At 40.6% G+C, this 26,364-nt stretch overlaps 1 protein-coding gene across 3 annotated transcripts in view; it reads right to left on the bottom strand.

Moving 5' to 3' along the window:
• The window catches only part of LOC128688367 (ankyrin repeat, PH and SEC7 domain containing protein secG-like), a 97,950-nt gene extending 72,920 nt beyond the window's left edge, over positions 1 to 25,030 (bottom strand). For 2 of the 3 annotated variants that reach the window (XM_070082454.1, XM_070082447.1), the window contains exons 1-8: positions 24,966 to 25,030; positions 22,869 to 22,948; positions 22,080 to 22,137; positions 21,902 to 21,938; positions 17,474 to 19,035; positions 9,340 to 9,680; positions 8,797 to 9,145; positions 5,868 to 5,982 (exon numbers count right to left, since the gene is read on the bottom strand). In XM_070082454.1, the coding sequence (XP_069938555.1) occupies positions 5,868 to 5,982; positions 8,797 to 9,145; positions 9,340 to 9,680; positions 17,474 to 19,035; positions 21,902 to 21,938; positions 22,080 to 22,137; positions 22,869 to 22,941 (2,535 nt within the window). In that variant the 5' untranslated portion in view covers positions 22,942 to 22,948; positions 24,966 to 25,030. The remainder of the gene's footprint in view (positions 1 to 5,867; positions 5,983 to 8,796; positions 9,146 to 9,339; positions 9,681 to 17,473; positions 19,036 to 21,901; positions 21,939 to 22,079; positions 22,138 to 22,868; positions 22,949 to 24,965) is intronic. The other variant, XM_070082440.1, reaches the window with a different exon arrangement.
• Positions 25,031 to 26,364: the final 1,334 nt, after the last annotated feature.

Below are 26,364 nucleotides of genomic sequence, written 5' to 3'. Positions count from 1 at the left end.
GATTCATAACTGTGATCAATTCCTGAACTCTCTATCCAAAAGTCAAACAAACGAGTGTTACCTGTAACTGCTGAAAGTTCTGGCCAGGCTGTAAGGTGGCATACCTGAAATCTTTCCTGTAAGAATTAGTGGTTTTTTGATATGCTTTAAGGATTGCCTTCTTCAGTAGGTTATAATTACATATGATATCCTGCGACAAAGTTGCATAGATATTCAAGGCTGTACCAGAAAATAACATTCCTAACCTGGTAGCCCAGGTGTCAGCAGACCATTCACAGAGGGTAGCGGTATTTTTGAACCTGATAATGTATGAAGTAATGTCATCACCCTCTGTGAAGGGAGGTAAATTAGGTGTTGGAATATGTGCACTAGCTGCATGATGTTCAATTACTCCTTCCTCTAATTGTTGTTGTGTCAGAGTTAACTTTTTATTCTCTAATTCAAGGCGAGATTTTTCAAGCTCGCGATCCTTTTCTCTCTCTATTAACTCATGTTCTCTAGCTTTTGCCTCACGTTCTCTAGCTCATTCCTCAACTTCTCTATCCTTTGCTCTTTCCTCAAGTTCTCTTAATTTAACTTGTTCCTCACGTACTTTAGCTTGTTCCTCACGTACTCTAGCTCTCTTCTCATGATCAAGTCTGTCACGCTTCTTTTTGTCTTCTCTCTCTCTTTCTAACTGTCTATCTTGGTTTTCTCTTTCAATTCGATCTCTCTCCTATTTATCCTCTCTTTCTCTTTCTGTCTTTCTTGATTCTCTCTCTCTATTCTTTCTCTCTCTTTATTCTCTTCTCTTTCAATTCTCTCTCTCTCCTTTTCTTCTTCTCTTTCCCTTTCTGTCTTTCTTCTCTCTCAATTCTCTCTATTTCAAGTCTTTCCTGGATCTTAGCACTAATGAAAGATTCTAAATTTTTCCCTGTTATACCTAACTTACTTCCAGCATTCATCCAAAACTGGTATTCCTCCATACTTGCGAGAATAACTTAAACTATCAGGGGAAATGAAACGGGTATTAAAGAAAACGGAGGGTTCAATTCCTGCTCTGCTCAAACTGTAAATAAACCAGAGGGCTCGATCCCTACTTCAATTGAACGAAGGGGTCTATGCCGACTCCGAGCAAACAGTAAGTAGAATGGGGTCACTTGACCATCCAATCTTCTCACCAACAAATCAAGAGTGTCCTACGACAGTTCCCTTGATATAATAAAGAGCTCAATGAAACAAATTGTCACTGGAAAATCTCGGGTCCCTAGAGTCTAATCCTCCAAAGTGTTTCAAGCTCGAAAAAGTGGCAGAATTAAATATTATATCCTGCCTGACTTGACTTACAATCACCATATCTTTTAAATACCTGTGCCGTAGTCATACCATAGAGAATGATTACTCATGGCTGGTGGTAACCATCTGTGGCATGCGGTGTTGAAGTTCCAATGGTAGATTCGAGATGGAATTGAATCTTGATTCAGTAGAGTTGATCCTGGCAAGGTCACCACTTGTGAAGGCTTACTCAGCCCTGTAACAACTTCAGTCAGTATTACCGAGGCTGACTCCTCCTCAGGAAAATTAATGAATAGAAAAAGAAATAATAACAGACAATGATAAACACTTTATTATTTAGAAACGGAAAATGTAAAACAATAAAACATGAATGGGTATCCTATTTGAAAGAAAAGTGAAAAATGAAATGAAAAAAATTACATTTGAACTCAACGATAATATAGGTATATCGTGGTAATGGGGTGTCAGGTGTTGGTGACACTGCGTGTTGTTGAAATCGTAGCCGTTGCTGATGTGGGGGGGGTAGCAGGTGTTGGTGACCACCACCGGCTCGTTCTTCACAGAGTGTAGCCGTGTATGATTACTTCAGATGACAGGAAAACAGGTTCGTTACCACTGCTATGATGAGGGGTTAGGTCCTGTGTTGGCTTACATAACAGGTAAGTAGATTAAACATGGGACGTCTCAGGACGTTAGTCCATCTCCTTCTATTCTTCTCGTTGGTTGGCAGGTGACCCTCTCTGTCATTCCAAGCTGTAAAGAGAGACAGATTACCCACTGCTTAAGAAATCACTCTCCATGATAAGTACAGTACCTAAAAGATGTGGTGATTATTAAAACATTTAACAGATAAAGACTGAAAGGACTGAGTTAACCCTTTCAGGGTCCGTCCCGTAGATCTACGGCTGGTCGGTGAGTGTCCAAACCGTAGATCTACGCCAAAATTCTAGCGCCGTCAAATTTAGCGCGAAAGCGCTCATAGGCCTACATATGAGAGAATGGGTCTGCGCGGTGGGTGTGCGCCATAAACAAAAAATCTAGGCGCCTGCATAGCATTGTGGGAACGCCGGCTCAGTCACCCTTGTTCACCATGTCTCGTCGCAAGTCAGCTCTGACTCCCCGGAAAATTGGGACTCTCCTCTTCCTGTCTGATAGTTCTGACACTGATGGAAGTGGAAATGAAGACGAATTCTACGGCTTTGATGAGTTAGTGACCGAAAATAATGACCAGGATATCGATAATAGTGCAGAAAACCCCGACGATCCTCGACCTTCTACCTCTGGTGTGGGCACTCGTGACTCACGGTCGGTTGTTCCTAAACGTAAGAGAAAACTAATATTTTCCCGTGGCCTGGCCTCTGACTTCAGTAATGACGATGATTCTGACGTGGATTGTGATTTTATTGCGCTCGACGATCATTCGAGTAGTGATAGTGAGGAAACATATTCACCAGTGAAGCGTCGGTATGTGCGCCGCCGCATGCGCTCGGGTAGTGTACCCTATGCTATGCCCAGGGGACGGAGTACATCCCGTAGTACATCCCGGAGTACATCCCGTGGCCCTACACCCGTTTTAGGTAGTGATAGTGAGGATGATGTGGCTACACTTGGCATGGATGGGCCACAGACATCAGTGGATGGTGTTAGTGGGGCTGGTGGTGGTAGTGGCACCGCCATGCGTGACTCGCTGTGCCACGCGGGAACCCACGCTGCTGACTCGTCAGTTCAAGGACAAAGCGGAGCGTCACCCACCAGCCCGCCACAACCACCCGTACAACCAGCCTATGATGTCCAGTATCCACCAGCAAACCGTATCTGGGATTGGCAGCAAAATCCCAATTTTGTTCCCAGCCCTCACCACTTTGATGACTCGCAAAGTGGAATTCTACCTACCTGTCCCCTTGGAACCACGGCCAATGAACTGGAATTCTTTGAATTATTCTTTGACCAGCCATTGATGGAAACTATTGTCAGGGAAAGTAATAAGTATTTTCAGTACACCATGGCAAATACGATCTTATCACCACAGTCAAGACTACACAGGTGGAAAGAGACGACTGTTGCAGAAATGTATTTGCTTTTTGCAACAATAATGCTTATGCCTCACGTCTATAAGCATAATATAAAAGCATACTGGTCCACAGATCGGCTAATTTGTACCCCATCCTTCAGTGAAATAATACCAGTGAACAGGTTTATCTTACTCTTACGTATGTTGCACTTCTCTGACAAAACCAGGCCTGACAGAAGTGACAGGTTATACAAGATTAGAAATGTTTTCATGTATCTCAAACAAAAGTTCAGGATATACTTTTATCCATTCAAGAATCTTGTAATTGACGAGTCTTTGATTTTGTTCAAAGGTAGACTGTCATTCAAGCAGTATATACCGAGCAAGAGGAACCGCTTTGGTATAAAATTGTTTGTACTCTGTGATTGTGACAGTGGCCTGGTGTTGGATATTGTTGTATACACGGGTAGTAAAACATTGAAAGATACCAAGATGTTATTGGGTATATCAGGTGACGTAGTGAGAAACATGATGGCACCTTATCTTGGTAAGGGCCATACATTATATACCGATAACTGGTACACAAGCCCATTACTCAGTGATTTCATGCGAGTGAACAAGACAGATGTGTGTGGCACAGTGCGTTCTAATCGTAAACATATGCCCAGGCTCAACGCAGGTGTTCGTGGTGATGACGTGCAGGTGTTTACTGCCAATGACATCATGGCATTACGGTGGCATGACAAACGAGATGTCACATTGTTGACAACCATTCACCGTAATGAAATGCAAGACAGTGGCAAAGTTGATCGAGTGACTAATGAACGTATTCGAAAACCAGTGACAGTGATTGATTATACACAAAACATGCGCTTGGTTGACAAGTGTGACATGCAGATTGGTTTTGTTGACTGTGTTCGTAAGAGTTACAAGTGGTACATGAAACTTTTCTTCCATCTCATGGACATTTCAATGCTGAATGCATATAATATGTACCAAATAAAGACTGGTAACAGACCACCGTATGGTGAATTTTGTTTGTCTGTTGTCAGACAACTCATAATGAAGTACCAGGTAACAACACCTGCAATACAACATGGTCCTCGAATTCATCACAATATACCCAAGCGTTTGAGAAGAGAAGGTGATCATTTCATAATACAGCTTCCTTCAACTCAAAAGAAATTTGCTCAGAAGAGATGCATTGTCTGTGCACAAACAAAACGACGGCAACAAAGACGCAAAGACACTCGGTTTATGTGTGAGGAATGTAAGGTGCCTCTGTGCATGGTGCCTTGTTTCAAGGAGTTCCACAAGCTCCAGCAGTTCTAAAACCATGTCCAGTGATTGTAAATATGTAAATATATGATAGAACATTAGTATTATACAATATTTGTGCATGTTTATTGTAATAAACAACAGTGGTAAACAATAATATGATAATAACTTTAGTGCGGTTATTGTGTTCAATACAGTGAGTTTATATATATAAATTATATACAGTATTGGTCTCTCAGGCCCCAAATGTTAGTAGGAATAGAAAAAAATTGGAAAAGAAAAGAAAAAACAACTAAAACAACAAAATAATATAATACGCGTATGTGGAATTCGTCGATGTTGCCGCCACCACATCATTTTCTACAAACTTCTTGGCACTGTATCTCGGTAAGTACTGATCAGATTCTAATTTTTTTTGTTTTATTACCTTCACAAAAATATGCTCTTTAATTCTGTAAGAAAAAATAATTTTTTTTTTTTTCAAAATTTCTTGGACACTGGTGCGTGACTTCAGATTTTGGCCTTGGACCCTGAAAGGGTTAATTATTGGTCAAAAGTGAAGCTTTCAACCAATAAGTCCACTAAAATATGATCAGGCGTGTACTTACAGAAGTATTGGGAGCTGTGAGTCGAGTGATTTACTGTTTGACCGGAGCCCCACACTTCACCTTTCGGGGGGGGGGGGAGGGGAAGGGATAGCGGGAGCTAGACTGACTCTACCTTAACAAGCAGCCGGCAATCATACTATCTCTTTCGGGGAGGGGAAAAAAGGGGGGGGGAGAATAGCGGGAGCTGGACTTACCCTACCTTAACAAGTAGCTGGCAATGAAACTATTGTTACTATACACTCCCTCGCTACTCCTATCTATTGAACTTTTCCCTCACAATCAACTATCCGGATATTGAAAGGAAAGCATTTACAATAATTTCCATCTTTAAACATTATAATGTCAAAGATATTTACAAGTTTTCTCTGGTTACTACGGAAACTACAGAAAAAATGTGAGAACTAGTTGAACTATTATTATAATCATGGAGAAACGATAAACCCATAGGATTATACAGCGCCTGTGGAGGAGGGGGGATGGAAGGTATTCAGGGAGCTGGAGCACAGAGCCAATTCCCTAGATCAAAAGCCCCTCACCAGCGTCAAGGAACCTCCCATGAGGAGTCTGTAGTTGAAACTGTGGAATTTAATTAAGAATTTAAATCTTACGTCTCCCCCTATAATTCTTTCTTAGATAAAAAAACATTAAATTCACAAGGAGATTTACTTAAACTGTATTAAACTGTATTTGAGAACCTTCAAAACTAGGGAGGCCAAGCCCATGATGACACTCTTCAGGTCGCTTGTTCTATCTAGGCTGGAATATTGCTGCACACTAACAGCACCTTTCAAGGCAGGTGAAATTGTCGACCTAGAAAATGTACAAAGAACTTTCACGGCGCGCATAACGGAGATAAAACACCTCAATTACTGGGAGCGCTTGAGGTTCCTAAACCTGTATTCCCTGGAACGCAGGAGGGAGAGATACATGATTATATACACCTGGAAAATCCTAGAGGGACTAGTACCGAACTTGCACACGAAAATCACTCACTACGAAAGCAAAAGACTTGGCAGACGATGCACCATACCCCTAATGAAAAGCAGGGGTGTCACTAGCACGTTAAGAGACCATACAATAAGTGTCAGGGGCCCGAGACTGTTCAACTGCCTCCCAGCACACATAAGGGGGATTACCAACAGACCCCTGGCAGTCTTCAAGCCGGCACTGGACAAGCACCTAAAGTCAGTTCCTGATCAGCCGGGCTGTGGCTCGTACGTTGGTTTGCGTGCAGCCAGCAGCAACAGCCTGGTTGATCAGGCTCTGATCCACCAGGAGGCCTGGTCACAGACCGGGCCGCGGGGGCGTTGACCCCCGGAACTCTCTCCAGGTAAACTCCAGGTCTCCAGGTATTTTGATAAATATTGAATACTATAATTACTGTATAATCATGAACTTCTCACTAGAAATATTACATATGTTTTTGTAAGATTTTCCCTGGAGTAATCCTGACACTAAACAATGTTATAGTTACATTCAGTGAAATGTATATAATGTATTTACATAGAAAATGGGGTTATTAAACTGGCAAATTGGGACTTAGCTTAATAACATCAAGAGCCTTTCTGCAATGGTTATAACTAGCCATAATTTTTAAAGGGGTGGACCGGTAAGCCAGCGGAAGGCCTTGGTCAGATGACCAAAAGCTCCAACGGCGGGTCATCATTTGATTAAGACCCGCGTCAGGAAACACTTGTTCTGTTTCCTGAGGAACCTTACCTAACTTAAATAATCACATTGAAACCGTCGAGGAAGAAAAAGAATTCACACCACTATACTGTATCAATCAGTTTACACACTGCAGTATCAATCAATCGCTGCTCCACATCTGCAGTGTTGATAAAGGGCAGGGCCTACCTAGTTCTTCCGGTTTGTCCTCACCTGCATTTTTTGGGGAGTTTAGGTCCTGGAACGGGATGAGATTTGGGAGGGGTGTGGGCGTGGCTACAGGTGAAAGTGTGAGGGAATTAATGTGTGGTTGAGGGGATGGCCAGAAGGATGAGAGTAAATGGGCAAGTGTGGGTGACGTGCATGCATGCTGCCGCTGTGTGGAGGGGTACAGGGGTGAAGGTGGGTTGGCACGTGTCCTATATTAGTTCCGAATCCTGCTGTGGTCGTAGTCTTTATGTTAGTGAAGGGAATTAGAACTACCCTCCACTTCCTTGGGTGAAATCTGATGGTCTCAAATTAAAAGAATATACAAGTAATTAAACTGAGAAAGGATTGGAAATGGGAAATAATTGTGTAAATTTCCACTTAAGGTTACAGGTCTGTTGTGCCGACATTGCATTTATATAATAAAATATTCACTAAAGTTTGCGAAAGAACAATCTATACACTTCAAAACACTGGAGGAACAGAAGAGAAAATTATTACAGTTGAAAATTCGAACACTGATAATTAAAAATAAATATAACAGGTAAAAAAAAAAAAATGTCTTCATGGGTAAGAGTCACACTGGGGTGCCACAAGGATCAGTACTTACACCGATGATGACCTTAATGTACATAAATTGAGACCTGCCAGAAATAATAGAATCTATACGAATATGTTTGCCGATGAGGTAAAAGATCCAATGCAAAAGAGACCATAAAAATGACTGTAAATCTCAACAAGGAGACTTATGTAAATTGAGCAAATAGTGACAGATAAATGATAGAATTTTATGTTGACTAGTTCTATAAAGTGGAAATGGGATTAAAGTAAAAACAGGCCACATAAATAGCGTAAACTCGCACTCTGACTCAGTGTTAGGAAACATCAAACTAAAGAAATATCTTGCGGCTATTTTTAACAAAATATTTTTACCGAAAACATATTTAAATAAAGAAAAAAGTTCATTTTACTAGGTCAGCTTTTTGATGTTGTGCTCAACGTCACTTTGTTAACGCTTTCAATTTTTTCCTCGCATGCTAGTTTATTTTAAATTAAGCTAATTTAGATTAGGTTGGGTTAAATTTATATAAACCTATAAAACAAAGGTTTAACTACAGATAAATTACAGAAAGCGGCTGCAATTGGTCTGGCGAGGAGGTGGCCAAGGTAATACACGCCAGGTACGATAATTGGTTGTTTGAATGTAGTTCTCAGGAACCCATACTGCATTGGCAAACTGTGATATTTACTCATAATATTTGCAGAGCGAAATCTAAATATGAAATAGTCGTGCAGTGTTCGCTCCCTAAATATGTACATATGATTTCAAAAGTTCAAAAATGAACTTCAAAATGGCACTCAGGTTTGCAAAATGCTAAGAAAAATTACTGAAAATACTAATGATTACCTTGTTGGCTGATAAAAGGTAAAAAAGACAACTATATATTATTATAATAAAAAAGAAGCGCTAAGCCACAAGGGCTACACAGCAGACAACTATATAAAGCGACAGAATAAATCAATAAAAAATCTTAATTACCGTCAACGAGGAAAACAAGAAGTTATTGTAAAGAAAAAGAATACGCCAGAAATATAGAATATTTTTTACAGTGATAGAATAACAATAAGAGCTATATTAAAATATATAATAGCTTGAACACTGAAGACGGAAGATATGAGCATAGAACTGCTCTTGTAACTACCGAGAGGTAACCACAAATATGTAAAACAGAAGCCCCTTATAATTACCAAGATATTACAGTGAATGTTGTTAACAAGATCGCCAAGATGCAAGCCAATGCTAGAGAGGTAAACTGGTGCCATCTGATGTAGTGTTTCCACTTGTACTGGAGCCAGCAGGTGACAAGAGGGTGTCTCAGCAGGTCGTAGTGTTTGTAACGAATGATACATTCTAAGAGGTGGTCGTTGCGCCAGTCCCAGTCCACCTTGGCCAACTCCACTCCGGCCACTAATTTCCCACTCTCCGTTTCAAAAGGTTCTCTCAAAAGTGAGTTTTGATTGCCGGTATTTATGCGAGTGGCACTTTCATTTTTGTGAGTGTCACTTATATTTTTGTAAGTAACACTTTCATTTTTGCCTACAATGAAGAGATACAAACATTGAATAAATTGCATAGGTTGGTCTGTTAAGTTCTTTAATCCATTTCTCATTTTTTTACATTAATTAAAATCGACACAAAGATCACAGGCAAAAGAAGGAAATCTTCTTTATTTTCTATTATTAAAATATTCTAATAGCAGTAAGAAATTTTATTAAACACACATTTCATACCTGGTAGTGGGTATGCCTCATCCAGGTAGTGTACTAAGTAACGTGTGTGTGACTGTTGCTGTGTATCTTCACTGTTATCTGAGGGCTTTTGCTGTGTATCTTCACTGTTATCTGAGGGCTTTTGCTGTGTATCTTCACTGTTATCTGGGGGCTTTTGCTGTGTATCTTCACTGTTATTTGGGGTTTGTATACACTTGTCCAGCACACGTCTTACTAAATCTGGATAATCCTTCACAAGCAAAATCAAATTCTTGTTCTTCAGCTTCTTTTCTAAAATTCCTTCGGCAGGTTTGAAGGCCTCTTCCCAGAAGCAACTGTCTATGATAATTTCCATCATTTGTCTGTAATTGAGGACCCTAGTCAAATTAAGAGTAAGACTTGTGCTATTACAGTCATCATACATGTTAAGTTTATGCAATGGAAAAGTAGCAAATAAATATTCAGAAGTTACATGTTTTACCTTACCTCTACTCTAATATATAAGATATGGTAATTATTTGATTCGTCAGGAGACAAGTGCCACCTCCTGACGTGGGTTTTAATCGTATAGATGACCACATTAGTTCTGACCGCTTGTTTTCCTCCCACAGTGGCTGACAGACTGATTTTTTTTTATATTTTATTGAGAAAGACACAATACAAGATATAAATAAATAAAAGAACACAATAATTAGCCACTTGCGAATACAAAGATCTAGTGTCAACCCCCATCAGATCCTAAGTGTTACAATCATATCGTATTAAAGGGTAAACCATCACCTAACAATGAAAAGAACATGATAATACCTGCTCAGAAAATACACTAACAGAATCTAAACCTACAATACACTCCTGTTACACTATACAATAAAACCTACGTGCACAAAGCACACAGAAGATATGATAAACATAGGAATAAAAACATTATACATTACAATAATGAAACAAAAGGCAAACCTAAGCCTTCAATAAAATTGCCAAGACATACCACCATAATACGTCCCACAAAGTGCTGGAACCGCCTAACAGAATAAAACAGCGAGAGCTCCAGCACGGAACAAAACCATTAACACAAACAAAGCTTACAATTTATGTCAGCGCTCACACCAACCCCCACTGCTCTGTTAAATAAGACCCCTTGCACAAGTTGCACTGTAAATGTCACACAACCTACAAATTTTAAAAATACAGAACATTGACCTAAAACGTTAGGCAAAAACAAAACCTATAATAAATATTACATTAGGGCATTTCACAATGAAACCCCCCACCCAAACACTGGGCAAGACACATCCACAAGTAAAAGATTTAACATTATGTATACAAGTACAATCCATACAAATAACAAAATTCTATCGTAAGGTATCAAAACGATCTAGTTACAGTACATTAAAACCTTATTTCCCTATTTGAAGCACAAAAATACATCATGAGAAGTTATATAACAAGCCTAAATCTGGCATTGAGTAACATTAACGTAGAAAAAAAAATACAAAACACGTAATTATTAAAGATTGTGATAGTAGGTTCATGTACATATATCTCAGATTATATAAGCCATGTGAAGGCTGATACCTTTTAAAGAACCATACATCAAGTGCATACTTTTTTGAATATGCTTGAGCTAAGCCAAGCATTAACAGGATATATACACATATGACCGTCACGTTCACCTATTAGCAATACACGACAGGCCATTGCTTGAGATTATCTCATGCGTCGGTGTTCGACATTTATCCATTATTAGTATCACAATAACAATACAGTTATCTTAAATGTCGACCCTAAGGTACATCAGTGTATAACTAATAGCGACGAGGGTCGCCGACGTATGCCAGGGATTGCTCAAACCTCTATAGTTTCAAAATCTCACCTTAAGGCGTCATCATACTGACGACAATATTAATATAGCATGTGTCAATTCTGCTACACAAATGATGTGTATTATAAAAGGTTAACGCACATTTTATTCGATCTATTCACTTGGCATACAATATTACATAAATTTTTTTCCAAAGCCCCGGTTCGTTCTCGTTTATACCTTCTAGACCTTACATGACCGCCCCTTCCCAATGTTTCATCATTATTCCTCACCATTTCGAATCCAACCGTCACTCTCGCTCACACACAAAAAGGCCGGCCACGTCTACCCTCTATGGTACTAATGCCCATAAATCACGAACATGGAAATTACAATATCCCACCGAAAAAGTCGAAAGCCATCTACCCCCAGCAATCTCTCTATTCCTCTGCTGTGTACCATAAAAAATCGCTGCCAGCGCCCTGATCCTCTCTCTTGCTGATACGTGTCTGCAGGTCCATGAAGTACATACAAAGTCAGTGACTAGATATCCAATCGCCCTTTGTACCGGCAACCCTACCCCCCCCACATCTAGACTTAACGCTCTTAAGACACAAATTCCCTCACCTCTCACCATCTGTATAACTGCTAAACCACACTCTTACCGCTTCCAATCTCTCACAAAAATACACTGCGTGGAAAGCCGTGTCAATATCCCCACACACACAACGCTCCTTACCCACTTGCACACGTCTATTCGCTAACACCTCCCCGGAAGGCAATATATTGTGAAGGAATTTATACATGACCTCCCGTACCCCGGCCCTCAATCGTAACTCCTCCATCGACCACAAATATCACGCCATGCATACATTGGATATATACCCTCTACGCTAGCCACCCCCTCCCTCTCTTCCACCCTTGCCAGTTTTCTAATCTTGATTCGACTTGGATCCCTTGCATAAATTAAAACCCTCAGCATGTTCTCGCATCTCGTAACATCCCCACCATTCATCCATCGTACCAAATCCCCTCGAATCCAATTCAAACCTGTACCAACCCTCCGACCCTCACGCAAATAACTATGTTTAACGTACATACCTAATATTCTCATGTGCAGATTCATTAACCCCAGTACACCCCGACTAGTCGGTAAATACACAACATCTCTCGCTAACCAATCAGGTACATCAGAGGTTTGTGCTCCGGGTTTTCTCGTGTTTTCAAGGTCGCTCTTATGTGCTAGAACTTTAATTTGTGCCATCAATCCTATACGATACATCCCTCTAGCGCCTGGAACCAATCTTGGGCGGAAAACATTATATACTGAGTCAAAAAAGGAGAATTAGTGTGCACTACCTAGCAGAGTTTACTGCCAGAGGGGAATCATAGGCCTGTGTTCCGTGTGCAAAATAATAATAATAGAACTTTTCTTTGTCAGAGGAAAGAAAGTCTCCCTGATAACATTGTGTATACATAGTGTATAGTGTATACTACAGTGGCTCCCAAGTATATAGATGATAAAGGCTAAAGTGTCATTTGAAAACAGGTGAATTTGTAAATGAAGTGATAAGCCTATAGAGGCAGGTGCCAGAAGTCGCCAGAATCTTACCACAGTGGTCAGCTGTTTTAATAATCTTCCTGGCCTGCTAGTGTACTCGCATATAATCTAGTGATACCAGTGAATAGCAGAATACAGTGCTGTAGTAGCAACTAACCAGTATTATAGTAGTACTTAGTGGAGTGGAGTGACTTTCATTAGTTTCTTTTTTCTTGATATACCAGACGTATACTGTGATTTTCATGTAACCTGTAGTTACCAGCGGTCGCAATATACACAACGAGAAGCAATTATTACTACAGAAAAAGCGTCCTTCCTCCAAAATTTCCACCAGTCAACTATAGTGATAATATAGCATTTATTGTGGTGGAGACGAAAAAAAAAACTAGAAAAGCTAGATACAGCGATTGATAAACAAAGGTTGAGGCTCGACTGTTCGTCATTGTAGGAGCTGCCAGAAATCACCGGTTCTTCAACACGCAAGTTATACTTTTGTATCAATCAAATCACAATAGACCCCTGGCAGTCTTCAAGCTGGCACTGGACAAGCACCTAAAGTCGGTACCTGACCAGCCGGGCTGTGGCTCGTACGTTGGTTTGCGTGCAGCCAGCAGCAACAGCCTGGTTGATCAGGCTCTGATCCACCAGGAGGCCTGGTCACAGACCGGGCCGCGTGGGCGTTGACCCCCGGAATTCTCTCCAGGTAAACTCCAGGTAATATATAACAAGAGTATGGTAAGTGGAGGTGCTGTCCTGGGAGACAGTAATGGTTAAGCTGGAGATTTTGTCCAGGTAGTCGGGAATTATACGCAGGAAGGAATACATATAAATGACCTCATAGGGGACAGGAGCCATAGTAGGGAAACAAGTGTAGTCAAAGATGAGATAAAACCAATATTACAAACTAGAAATACCGCAGGAAATAGCAAACAAGAGGACTCCACTAGCAATAGTGAGGATATATTACCAAAAACAACTGGAGGGAGCTCCATTGTTGGTGCTAGGGAGGATAGAAGTAAGACAGGGAAACATGCACCAACAGGGAATACAGTCACAGAAACCCAAGGCAAACGGAAACCAAGCCTGTGCACATACTATGCACTTGGTATTTGCTGGCATGGGAAATCTGGAAAAACAGACGGGACGTGCAACTATGACCACCCTAGAAAATGCCATGCCCATATGACAACAGGAAAATGCAAACTCCCTTCCTGTAAGCTTTTTCACCCTGAACTGTGTACCTCTTCAGTACAGGAAAGACTGTGCTATAACTTAAATTGCCAGGCATACCATCTAAAGGGGACAAAAAGATACAAAACATCCAGGCCATGGGAAAACCTGGGTAGCCACAGCCACTCAAGAGGGAGAGGTTTTTTAGTGCCAGGAAGGAAAAAAAACTGGCAGGAAATGGCAGAAATCGTACACCAAATCCAGTCATTCCTGGAGTGGAACCACAGTCGATGGCCTCCACTCCAAACCAACAGATACAGATACTAATGCCGGAAAAAAAACCCCCCCCCAGTACCAACAATACCACCAGTCCGATAACATTCTTCTTTGCAAATATACAGGGTCTAAAGCCAGCAACAAACAACAAAATACCTTTCATCCGTGGACTGCTTGCAGAGGCAAAGGCAATGTTCGCGGCTTTCACTGAGACCCACATAAAGGATCACTTGGACAACGAAATACGGATCCCAGGTTACAACCTATACAGATGTGACAGAGTGAACAGGCAAAGGGGGGGGAGGTTGGCCTGTACATTGCAGAGTCACTTGTTTGCACAGAACTGCTTAATGCCTCAAATGATGTAGTGGAAGTTTTAGCAGTAAAGGTCGAGAACCAAAACCTAGTCATTGTGGTAGTCTACAAGCCTCTGGATGCAACATCCCAGCAATTCCAGGAACAGCTGTTAAAAATTGACCACTGTCTGGAAAATCTTCCAGCTCCTGCACCCAACATCTTGCTCCTGGGGGATTTCAACTTAAGGCACCTAAAATGGAGGAATATAGCAAATAATATTGTTGCAGTAATAACACCAGGAGGCAGCTCTGATGAAAACTCACACTCACACGAGCTTTTAAATCTCTGCACAAAATTCAATTTAAACCAGCAAATAATAGAGCCTACTAGACTGGAGAATACACTAGACCTCATCTTCACTAACAATGATGATCTGATAAGAAATGTCACCATATCAAAAACAATATACTCAGATCACAACATAATTGAGGTTCAGACATGTATGCGTGGAGCCCCAGACCGACATAATGAGACTAGTCACGAGGGAGCATTCACCAAATTCAACTTCAATAACAAAAACATAAAGTGGGACCAAGTAAACCAAGTCCTAACCGATATAAGCTGGGAAGATATACTAAGCAACACAGACCCCAACTTATGCCTAGAACAGATTAACTCGGTGGCACTCGATGTATGCACAAGGCTTATTCCTCTAAGAAAAAGGAGGAGTAGATGTAAAATAGAAAGAGACAGGCGCTCCCTTTACAGGCGACGGAAAAGAATAACAGAGCGGCTAAAAGAGGTCAATATATCTGAAATGCGTAGGGAGACACTGGTCAGAGAAATAGCAAGCATCGAACTTAAGCTAAAAGAATCCTTTAGGAGTCAGGAATCGCGGGAAGAACTAAAAGCCATAAATGAAATCGAAAGAAACCCAAAGTATTTCTTCTCCTATGCCAAATCAAAATCGAGAACAACGTCCAGTATTGGGCCCCTACTTAAACAAGATGGGTCCTACACAGATGACAGCAAGGAAATGAGTGAGCTACTCAAGTCCCAATATGACTCAGTTTTTAGCAAGCCGCTAACCAGACTGAGAGTCGAAGATCAAAATGAATTTTTTATGAGAGAGCCACAAAATTTGATTAACACAAGCCTATCCGATGTTATCCTGACGCCAAATGACTTCGAACAGACGATAAATGACATGCCCATGCACTCTGTCCCAGGGCCAGACTCATGGAACTCTGTGTTCATCAAGAACTGCAAGAAGCCCCTATCACGAGCCTTTTCCATCCTATGGAGAGGGAGCATGGACACGGGGGTCGTCCCACAGTTACTAAAAACAACAGACATAGCCCCACTCCACAAAGGGGCAGTAAAGCAACAGCAAAGAACTACAGACCGATAGCACTAACATCCCATATCATAAAAATCTTTGAAAGGGTCCTAAGAAGCAAGATCACCACCCATCTAGAAACCCATCAGTTACACAACCCAGGGCAACATGGGTTTAGAACAGGTCGCTCCTGTCTGTCTCAACTATTGGATCACTACGACAAGGTCCTAAATGCACTAGAAGACAAAAAGAATGCAGATGTAATATATACAGACTTTGCAAAAGCCTTCGACAAGTGTGACCATGGCGTAATAGCGCACAAAATGCGTGCTAAAGGAATAACAGGAAAAGTCGGTCGATGGATCTATAATTTCCTCACTAACAGAACACAGAGAGTAGTCGTCAACAGAGTAAAGTTCGAGGCAGCTACGGTGAAAAGCTCTGTTCCACAAGGCACAGTACTCGCTCTCATCTTGTTCCTCATCCTCATATCCGACATAGACAAGGATGTCAGCCACAGCACCGTGTCTTCCTTTGCAGATGACACCCGAATCTGCATGACAGTGTCTTCCATTGCAGACACTGCAAGGCTTCAGGCGGACATCAACCAAATCTTTCAGTGGGCTGCAGAAAACAATATGAAGTTCAACGATGAGAAATTTCAATTACTCAGATATGGTAAACATGAGGAAATTAAATCTTCATCAGATTACAAAACAAATTCTGGCCACAAAATAGAGCGAAACACCAACGTCAAAGACCTGGGAGTGATCATGTCGGAGGATCTCACCTTCAAGGACCATAACATTGTATCAATCACATCTGCTAGAAAAATGACAGGATGGATAATGAGAACCTTCAAAACTAGGGAGGCCAAGCCCATGATGACACTCTTCAGGTCACTTGTTCTATCTAGGCTGGAGTATTGCTGCACACTAACAGCACCTTTCAAGGCAGGTGAAATTGCCGACCTAGAAAATGTACAGAGAACTTTCACGGCGCGCATAACGGAGATAAAACACCTCAATTACTGGGAGCGCTTGAGGTTCCTAAACCTGTATTCCCTGGAACGCAGGAGGGAGAGATACATGATTATATACACCTGGAAAATCCTAGAGGGACTAGTACCGAACTTGCACACGAAAATCACTCACTACGAAAGCAAAAGACATGGCAGACGATGCACCATCCCCCCAATGAAAAGCAGGGGTGTCACTAGCACGTTAAGAGACCATACAATAAGTGTCAGGGGCCCGAGACTGTTCAACTGCCTCCCAGCACACATAAGGGGGATTACCAACAGACCCCTGGCAGTCTTCAAGCTGGCACTGGACAAGCACCTAAAGTCAGTTCCTGATCAGCCGGGCTGTGGCTCGTACGTTGGTTTGCGTGCAACCAGCAGCAACAGCCTGGTTGATCAGGCTCTGATCCACCAGGAGGCCTGGTCACAGACCGGGCCGCGTGGGCGTTGACCCCCGGAACTCTCTCCAGGTAAACTCCAGGTAAGTAAACTTGTTTACTTAAGGGAACTGGGAACTAATAAGTAACGTGAGCAGCAACATAACACTAAGAGATAATATGTGCTCATTTACAACCATTGAAAAATGAAACATATAATAAATCATTTAAGGAATGTCGAATACCATCACTATACCTGTCTGTTCTTGTTTCTGTAAATAGATACATAAACAAGCGGACACACGTTACTTACCTGTCTTTATTTTTCAGCGATTTTCCAAAAAGAGCTTGAAAATTCATGTTCTTCTTGTTGTGGCTTCTATTAACTTCTACTTTATTCAAAAGAAATTTGAAGATGTCGTGAGAGTCTGCCTCAGAAGCCATTTTAATTGGGCTGCCAGTAAGTGATGTAGCCCACAGATCTGTTTTGGGTGTCACCATGACCTTGCAACACTCCAGAGACTTGGCTTCCACAGCAATATGAAGAGGAGTTTTACCTGAATTATCTTTCGAGTTAACAGAATTTGGATATCTGCCTGTTACGACATTACAACAAGAAACATGTTTGCCCTTGGCAGCATGGTGGAGAGCTGTCATTCCATTATTATCTGGAACATCTGGTGAATTGCTTCTCTTGCACAGCACAACACAACAGTCTTCATGACCTGCTTTGGCTGCCATGTGTAGTGGTGTTAATCCTTCACTGTTTTTTGTGTCAACTTTGGCACCCTTGGTAATAAGATAATCACAGATTTCATTTAGACCATTCTGAGCTGCTATATGTAAGGCAGTGCCAGTTTTACCACAGGTAATGGAGCAGTCAGCACCGACTTTTATCAGAAATTTAGAACTTTCTGCTGCTTTTTTAGAAATTGCTACGTGCAGGGCTGTTTTTCCTTGCTTATCTATTTTATTTATTATTTCCTTTGAATTTTTCATGGTCATAACAAGCTTAACATAATAAGAAGGCGACCTCTCAGCAGCATAATGCAAAGCAGTCCTGCCATTACAGTCAATCAGTTGTAAATTAACGTTTTCTTCTAAGAGAATCTTTGCCATTTCGATTGGTGAACGAAAGGAAAGATGAAATGGAGTCTCACCGTTTTTATTTTGGGCATTAACATCAGCTCCGTATTCAGTTAGTAACCTGGCACAATCTGTTTTTTCCTTGCCAGATGCACATAATAAATGAAGGGGGGTGTTACCCTTGTTGTTTACACTGTTAATAGAAACGTTGTGCTCCAGCAGCTTCCTACAACATTCAGTAAATCCCATTTTTGCAGCCCAGTGAAGTGGTGTCGAGCCGTGACTATCCCTCTCTTCTATATTGGCACCTGCCTCCACAAGCTCATTACAGATCTTCCAGTGACCATTTTTGGCCGCTACATGCAGAGGTGTCAGCCCTTCTGAATCCTTAGCTTGAAGACATTTATCATCATGTTGAAGCAGCAACTTTAATGTTTTAACATTACCTTTCTCAGCTGCTATGTGCAGGGCTGTCCATTTGCGTTTGTTTGCTATATTTAACTTAGAGCCATTGAGAATGAGTAATTCCGTAATCTGTGTAGATTTTTTTCCTGTGGCTATTGAAAGTAGAAGTGGGGAATTTCCAGCTTTGTTTTTGAGGTTGACTTCTTTGGTACTGATCCCCAGAATGGTTTTACAACACTCTAGGTAGCCGCCTTCAACAGCCAGGTGCAGTGGTGTGTTGCCATATTTGTCCTGGATGACAAGATTCTCCAGGTATTCTTCCACCAACTTCTGTAGTGAGTCCACATCACCAACCTCTGCTGCATAATGAGCTGCATTCCGCTCCTTAGATGGGTTTATACATTAATATTTCTTATTACTTATAATGTAAAGAAAGTTTAGATGAATAGTGATAAAAGAGGATTTTAAAAATGAATAAGAGTTACTGAAGGAAAAATGTTGGAATCTTAGAATGAACTATGTTCTTTTTATTGATTATTCTGTTTTAATATGGAAACAATTTAACATATGAACAAGTGTATTACAAGGTTGAAACTATTCATGTCTTATAAAAGGCAAAATATAGTAGCTTAAAAAACTATAAAATGGATAATATTAGAGTAAAATGATAACAGACTTGGTTAAACTAGATAGGTATCCCCTCGGGGATACCTGTCTAGGTTTTTCTGCTACTCTTCGAATATATCCTGCTCATAACTCAAGAACACCTCATCCGATCGCTTTAGATTTTTAATACTAGCATACGGTAGAGAGGTTCAGATTCTAGAAATAACTGGCACATTCACGTGCCCTATGACCAAAGTTATTGAACCAGTTTCCAGCATTCTGGAATGGTTCGGATAACTTCCAAAATTTTCAGTGACGAAGCTCCAGATGTGAAAAAAAAACGACGACGACGGAGAGTGAAATAAGATTTGTCGATTTTTTTTTTTGTCTAATAGTGTGAAATTTTCATTCCGTTAAATCATGATAAATAAATTTCAGTTTACCTCTTCTCAAAAGCTTCAATATTTAATGGCTGATGCATCTTATTACCAGGGCAATAGTGCCTAGTAACTGTTTACGTGCAGGTTAAATTGTTAATACAGTAAAATAGTAAAATTAACTTGGGATTGTTGGAATCCATGTTATAACTGGAGAATAACTTATCTGATCGACTTGAAATTGTCACCAGTTGTGTGTTTTTTTTTCAGCACAAGATTCACACTGATAACTGGCTGGAATAAATCTCAGTTTGCTAATTTGACTGAATAGTTATATTCATATTTTATTCAATAACTAATAAATGTTTATTCTAATTGGCTTTAAAATATTATTAACGATGTTTTCTATAATAAGGATGATGACACTAGTTCGAATAGGTGCAAATTTGAAATTTTACTTAAATCGTTGGAATCTGATCAATTACTCGAGAATACCCTTTCTGCTTGGCTTCAAACCTTTGCCATTAATAGACTTTATTAAAACACAGCTTTTAATCACTGAGTGGTAAAAAGAATTTAATTTGCTAATTTTAATAAGCAAATTACCTCTTCTGATGATCGGCTACAAGTCCTAAAGGCTGGTGAAGCTTAATAAGTATTTTTTGTTTTAATTTTGAGCTGTGTTGGAGCTAATTTGCTATTTTTTAATTTTATCAAATTCGGCTTAATTTTTTTCTGAATTTTATAATAAATGTACCAAAAAAAAAAATCAGCAGATTTATGGCATTTTTAACATTACTCTTTAAAGCCTTATTTGACCGGCTTCAAAATTTCAAGGTAAGATTCATGGGACAATTTGTATGCGTGGGAGCTCTATACAAAATCCTAGATGGGTCATTACCATGTTTCTGTAACCTTGTGATTACTAGAGAAAGGCTCTTTTTATAGGCCATTTTGTCACTTTTAGCGTTGAGATAGTACTATTTTGCCTCGTTGCATTTTGTCCTTGATGTTGTTCTTGATGCTGGTGAGGCTCGTAATTCAAGTACCTGGACTTATCTTCCTTGTACTTGAATCGAATCTGAATGTCTCCCATTCCACAGGTGCTATATGACCCCTGAACAGCATCAATATGTATTGCATGAAATGGATGGAATGTTTCATGGGTTAAGGCTGTGTAGGCACAAATTTGACTCACGAAATCGTAATGGCACGATTGTAAACAAACCTTGGTACGAGTGGGGCTTGAACATGCGGCAAGTGAGTTGTAAAAGTCCAGGCCAGTGTGTAAGCCACTGGGTTTGGAGTTTTACGACTCATCCAGCCAGGTATAGTTATACACCATAGGGTGGTTAGCATGGGTCCCATTGTGACCGCAAATAAGAGTTTTTACAGATGATTCTCCCGCCAGCGTGGCCGTGACGAACTCTAGAGTTGGAATTACTGGAAAATGCACCTTCTGGTTGGCTTCAGACTTACAGTACTAATGTTTTCCTGAAGGGAAACTGTTTCTTGATGTTAGGCTGTGTAAATTATTATATATCAGTTTCATTAGCCAAACTGATTTTTGTGAAATAACTGAAGAATGTCTCTGCTGATCAGAAATATATCAGTGTTGCAATTTATTTCTTTTTGCAAGGTTAAATGAACTTAATGTTTTTTTTATGTGCTAATAACTTGTGAGCCCTCAAGACCATTCTTAAAATATTTGTGTTATGTACATTAAGCTTACATAAAACTTCTCAAAAGCTGGCCAGCCTTACTTAGAAGAAAGTTTGAATTAATTTTAGCCTCTGTAGTTCCCAATTCATTTCTTGGAATTGGAAAAAAAATGAAATACTGGTTTTCATGTGCTAATTTCTGAGTATCTTCCATGGTCATAATAGTGTAATACAACTTCTGAGTGGCTTACAGCTTAATGTACTTAGGATATTCGTCCCTGTGGTCTTTTTGAAACGTTTGAATTAAATTTGGAACATATATGTCCTAATTACAGTTTTTACTCAAATTTGTATATTAGTTTCCATTTAACGACTTATGAATGCCTCTTGTAATTCCCTTTAAATCGTCAATACTAATCAACTTATACAACACTATTTTATTACAATCCCGTGTACTGAGCCGCAAGGAACAGTGATTATGGAACACTAATACATTCCTCGTTTTACGCAGCGACCGCACAACAAACTCAAGTAACCATCTACATGAGGTCTAATTACTGTATTTGAAAACACCATTGTAATAAAGCAAATAGAGTACGATCTCACCGACTTGTTGACGACATTGCCTTGTTGTGGGCCGCACCTGAAGCAACATAAGTACCTTAGTAATATTCAGTTCATAATTATACGTCAAGATTATAATTAAAATATGAGGTATGGATCACAGGTAAGGACATGATATAACCACCATATAAAGTAGGGTTTACAGAATATCACAATATACTTGTCTGTTCTTTCAGCATTCTGCTTTCCAGGTTCGTATCCTTCCATTGATAGCACAACTGCGGACAAAATATATATTAAGATTTTTTTCCAGCGAAACTGCCAAGCTTTACTGAAATCGTTTATTGGGTAATTCAGAGCTATATTTAGCTATTCTCGCCTATATGGTATAGAACGAGGGTTAAAATTCCTGTTAGAAGAGAGAAATCATTCACACTATAATTGAACGGTGTGTTAGAAGAGAGAAAACATTCACGTTATAATTGAACGATGATACTGGAAAGTTTTTCTCAACCATCAGTCTTTTGTTTTTTTACGATGTGCACAAGTAAACCAGATAAAGAACTCGATATAATGATCATAGTCTCCGCACCAGGAGAAATTTACTCATTCCTATAGACAAAACATCACCATTATCTCAGTCAGCTTAATTTTCTTCCCTGGAACACCGTAATACTTGCAGGAGCAGAAAATAAGTTCAGAGAGTGACGTGTAAGATATGTGAAAAATTTATGTATTTTTTATTTATAACCTTTCATATTATATAACATTTTAGCATAAACTATTCTTCACTAGCTACAAGCTACTTACTATAAATATTTATTACAAATTAGAACGGCTGAATGTGGCAGAGTTAACGGTTGTGATACTTAAGTCAGGCATCTCACTTGCTAAATCCTTGCAGTACCAGATTTATTGGTACATTTTTTAATAAGCAGTTCAGTAGATACATATAAGAATTACTGCAGAATCTGAAGCACTTTGCAGTAAACAGTTGCCAAGTACTTACCGTCACCAGGATTCCGTGAATCCAAGAGGCTCTGACGCGCCTCTGCGTCCTCTTGATCTGTCATTGTGACCATGAAAACACTGAGAGAAGAAAAATTAAATATATAAACAGACAGGAGTAATTCTCCATAAGCAGATTCAACACTAGTGTGAATATAATAATACCAATCTTCACATATGTGTAAATTAAATAAAATAAATACCTAAAAATGTATGATTCATTTTACGGAAAATCACCAAACTGGGAAATCCCATTTGATAAAGTTCCAACCAGGTAGAATGCCTTGATGCCGGTAAAGGGCTCTTGATCCAAGGAATTAGATCAAGAGCCTGATGTCACTCACTAGAAGTTGAGGTCACTAGATCATGATATCACTCGCTAGAGCCTGACGTCACTCGCCAGAGCCTGACGTCACTCGCTAGAGCCTGAGGCCACTCGCTAGAGCCAGAGGTCACTCACTATAGTCTGAGGTTACTCATTAGAGCCTAAGGTCACTCACTGAAGCCCGAAATCATTCACCACAGCATGAGGTCACTCACTAGAGCCAGAGATCACTAACTAGAATATGAAGTTTCTTACTACAGTCTGAGGCCACTCACTAGAACCTGAGATCACTAAGTAGTGCTTGAGATCACTCACTAGAGTCTGACGTCACTCACTAGAACCTGAGGTCACTCACTAAAGCCTGAGGTCACTCAATAGAGCCTGATGTCACTAAAGCCCGAGGTCACTAGCTAGAATATGAGGTCACTTACTAGAGTCTGAGATCAGTATAGCGCCCTAGGTCGCTCACTAGAACCTGAGTTCACTCAATAGAGCCTGAGGTCACTAACTAGAATGTGATGTCACTCACTAGAGTCTGACATCACTCACCAGAGCCTAAGGTCACTCACCAGAGCCTAAGGTCACTCACTAGAGCCTGAGGTCACTCACTAGAGCCTGAGATCACTCACTAGAGTCTGAGGACACTCATTAGAGTCTGAGGACACTCACTAGAGTCTGAGGACACTCACTAGAGTCTGAGGACACTCACTAGAGTGAGGTCACTCACTAGAACATGAGGTCACTCACTAGGGTCTGAGATTACTCTAAAGCCTTGGGTCACTCAATAGAGCCTGACGTCACTCACTAGAGCCTCAGATCACTCTAGAGCTTGATGTCACCAACTGAAGCCAGAGGTCACTCACCAGAGCCTGTGGTCACTCACTAGAGAGTGAAGTCACTCAATAGAGCCTTAGGTCACTCACTAGAGCCTGTGGTCGCTCACTAGAGCCTGAAGTCACTCAATAGAGCCTTAGGTCATTTACTAGAGCCTCAGATCACTTGAGAGCTTGATGTCACTTACTGAAGCCTGAGGACATTCACTAGAGCCTGTGGTCGCTCAGTAGAGCCTGAAGTCACTCAATATAGCCTTAGGTCACTCACTAGAGCCTGGGATCACTCTAGAGCCTAATGTCACTTACTGAAGCCTGACGTCACTCACCAGAGCTGCCTTCCTCTCCTTCCTCGGAGCAGACTTGATTGTTCCTCACTGGCCAGTCGCAGAATATATGCAGCGATTCTTGTACTAATTTATATATACAGCTAAGAAGCTAATGTCAGTTACATTTTTCCGGGGACTAGTTACTGTTGTGTTGTAATCACTCAGCGTCTGATCTGCCTGTGGGTGGGTGTGAGTTGGACCTGACTAGCTTGTGCTACTAGGTCGGATGCCGTGCTCCTCCCTTAAGTGACGTGTCTGACCTCACTAGGTCAAGGCATTGGCTTAAGCCGGTGGGAGAATTGGACTTGCCTCGCATGGGCCAGTAGGCCTGTTGCAGTGTTCCTTATTTCTTATATACTTATATTGTGGATAATTATCACTATCAGAAAGTTATCCCCCATAATGTAAAATATTATCTTCATTTATGGCTTCTTTGGCGATCGCTTATTCATTTTTTGATAGAAAATTCTCCTAAGAATAACAATATAATAATTTTTATTATAGTAATTATTACCGTTATTATGATTAAAAGCGAAGCAGAGAAGATTTCAGTCACTAATGTTGTATTTTATGAGAAATAATTAAGTAGAATAACTTTCTTTTACGTCTCTTACCTTGAAGAAGAGTTGGTGGAGTCTTGATGCTGTAAGTGTCTCTACATACACCAACACTCACTCACTGATAAGACAATTATCTTATCTCTTATCTGTCTTCATAATAAAAACATGAAATATTTCTACTTATGTCTTATGTTCAGATAATGTAAGTTTGAATATTAAATGCTTATGTTAAAGCTATAGATGTAATTCCGTTGATAAGTGATCGGAAATGTGATTCCACGTATCTCATTACCCCAGCCTCCTCTACCTCCACACACGTGAAGGGAGCAATAATGCAGAGTTCTCATCAAATTATTGTTCATTAAAATGGTATAAAATACCGACAGGTTGTTAGGTAAGACACATATGCAACAGTTAGGTATCTTTATTTCGAAACGTTTCGCCTACACAGTAGGCTTCTTCAGTCGAGTACAGAAAAGTTGATAGAAGCAGAAGATACTTGAAGACGATGTAATCAGTCCATCACCCTTGAAGTTTTAAGGTAGTCAGTCCCTCAGTCTGGAGAAGAGTATTGTTCCATAGTCTGAAACAATATGGAGTTGAAGTGACAGGATGGAGCCTATGTACTGCCAAGAGGTGAGATGTAGGCCACTAGTAGAGGTAAGAATGTTGTCAAACCATACCCCCGGCCGGGATTGAACCCCCGGTCATAGAGTCTCAAAACTCCAGCCCGTCGCGTTAGCCACTAGACCAGCTAGCCACAATAAGATTCATCCAACTAGGTATATTTCTACACCATAGGAAAGTTAGCACAGGCACCTCTGTGACCACAAATGCAAGTTTTTACAGACGAATCTCCAGCTAGCGTGGCCGTGACGAACTCTAGCTCAAGTCCCTTCACTGCCGTCAACATGACTTAAGAAATCGTAATGACACGATTGCAAATAAACCATACCCCCGGCCGGGATTGAACCCGCGGTCATAGAGTCTCAAAACTCCAGCCCGTCGCGTTAGCCACTAGACCAGCTAGCCACAATAAGATTCATCCAACTAGGTATATTTCTACACCATAGGAAAGTTAGCACAGGCACCTCTGTGACCACAAATGCAAGTTTTTACAGACGAATCTCCAGCTAGCGTGGCCGTGACGAGATTCGTCTGTAAAAACTTGCATTTGTGGTCACAGAGGTGCCTGTGCTAACTTTCCTATGGTGTAGAAATATACCTAGTTGGATGAATCTTATTGTGGCTAGCTGGTCTAGTGGCTAACGCGACGGGCTGGAGTTTTGAGACTCTATGACCGCGGGTTCAATCCCGGCCGGGGGTATGGTTTATTTGCAATCGTGTCATTATGATTTCTTAAGTCAAGAATGTTGTCGTTGGAAGGTCAGGTCCCTCTCAAATCCAGCCATTATAGGCTCCATCCTGTCACTTCAACTCCATGTAGCCACCT

The sequence above is a fragment of the Cherax quadricarinatus genome, chromosome 1 (genome assembly GCF_038502225.1).
Source record: "Cherax quadricarinatus isolate ZL_2023a chromosome 1, ASM3850222v1, whole genome shotgun sequence".
In the NCBI taxonomy this organism is placed as follows: Eukaryota; Metazoa; Arthropoda; class Malacostraca; order Decapoda; family Parastacidae; genus Cherax; species Cherax quadricarinatus.
This window is presented reverse-complemented; position numbering and strand designations above follow the sequence as displayed.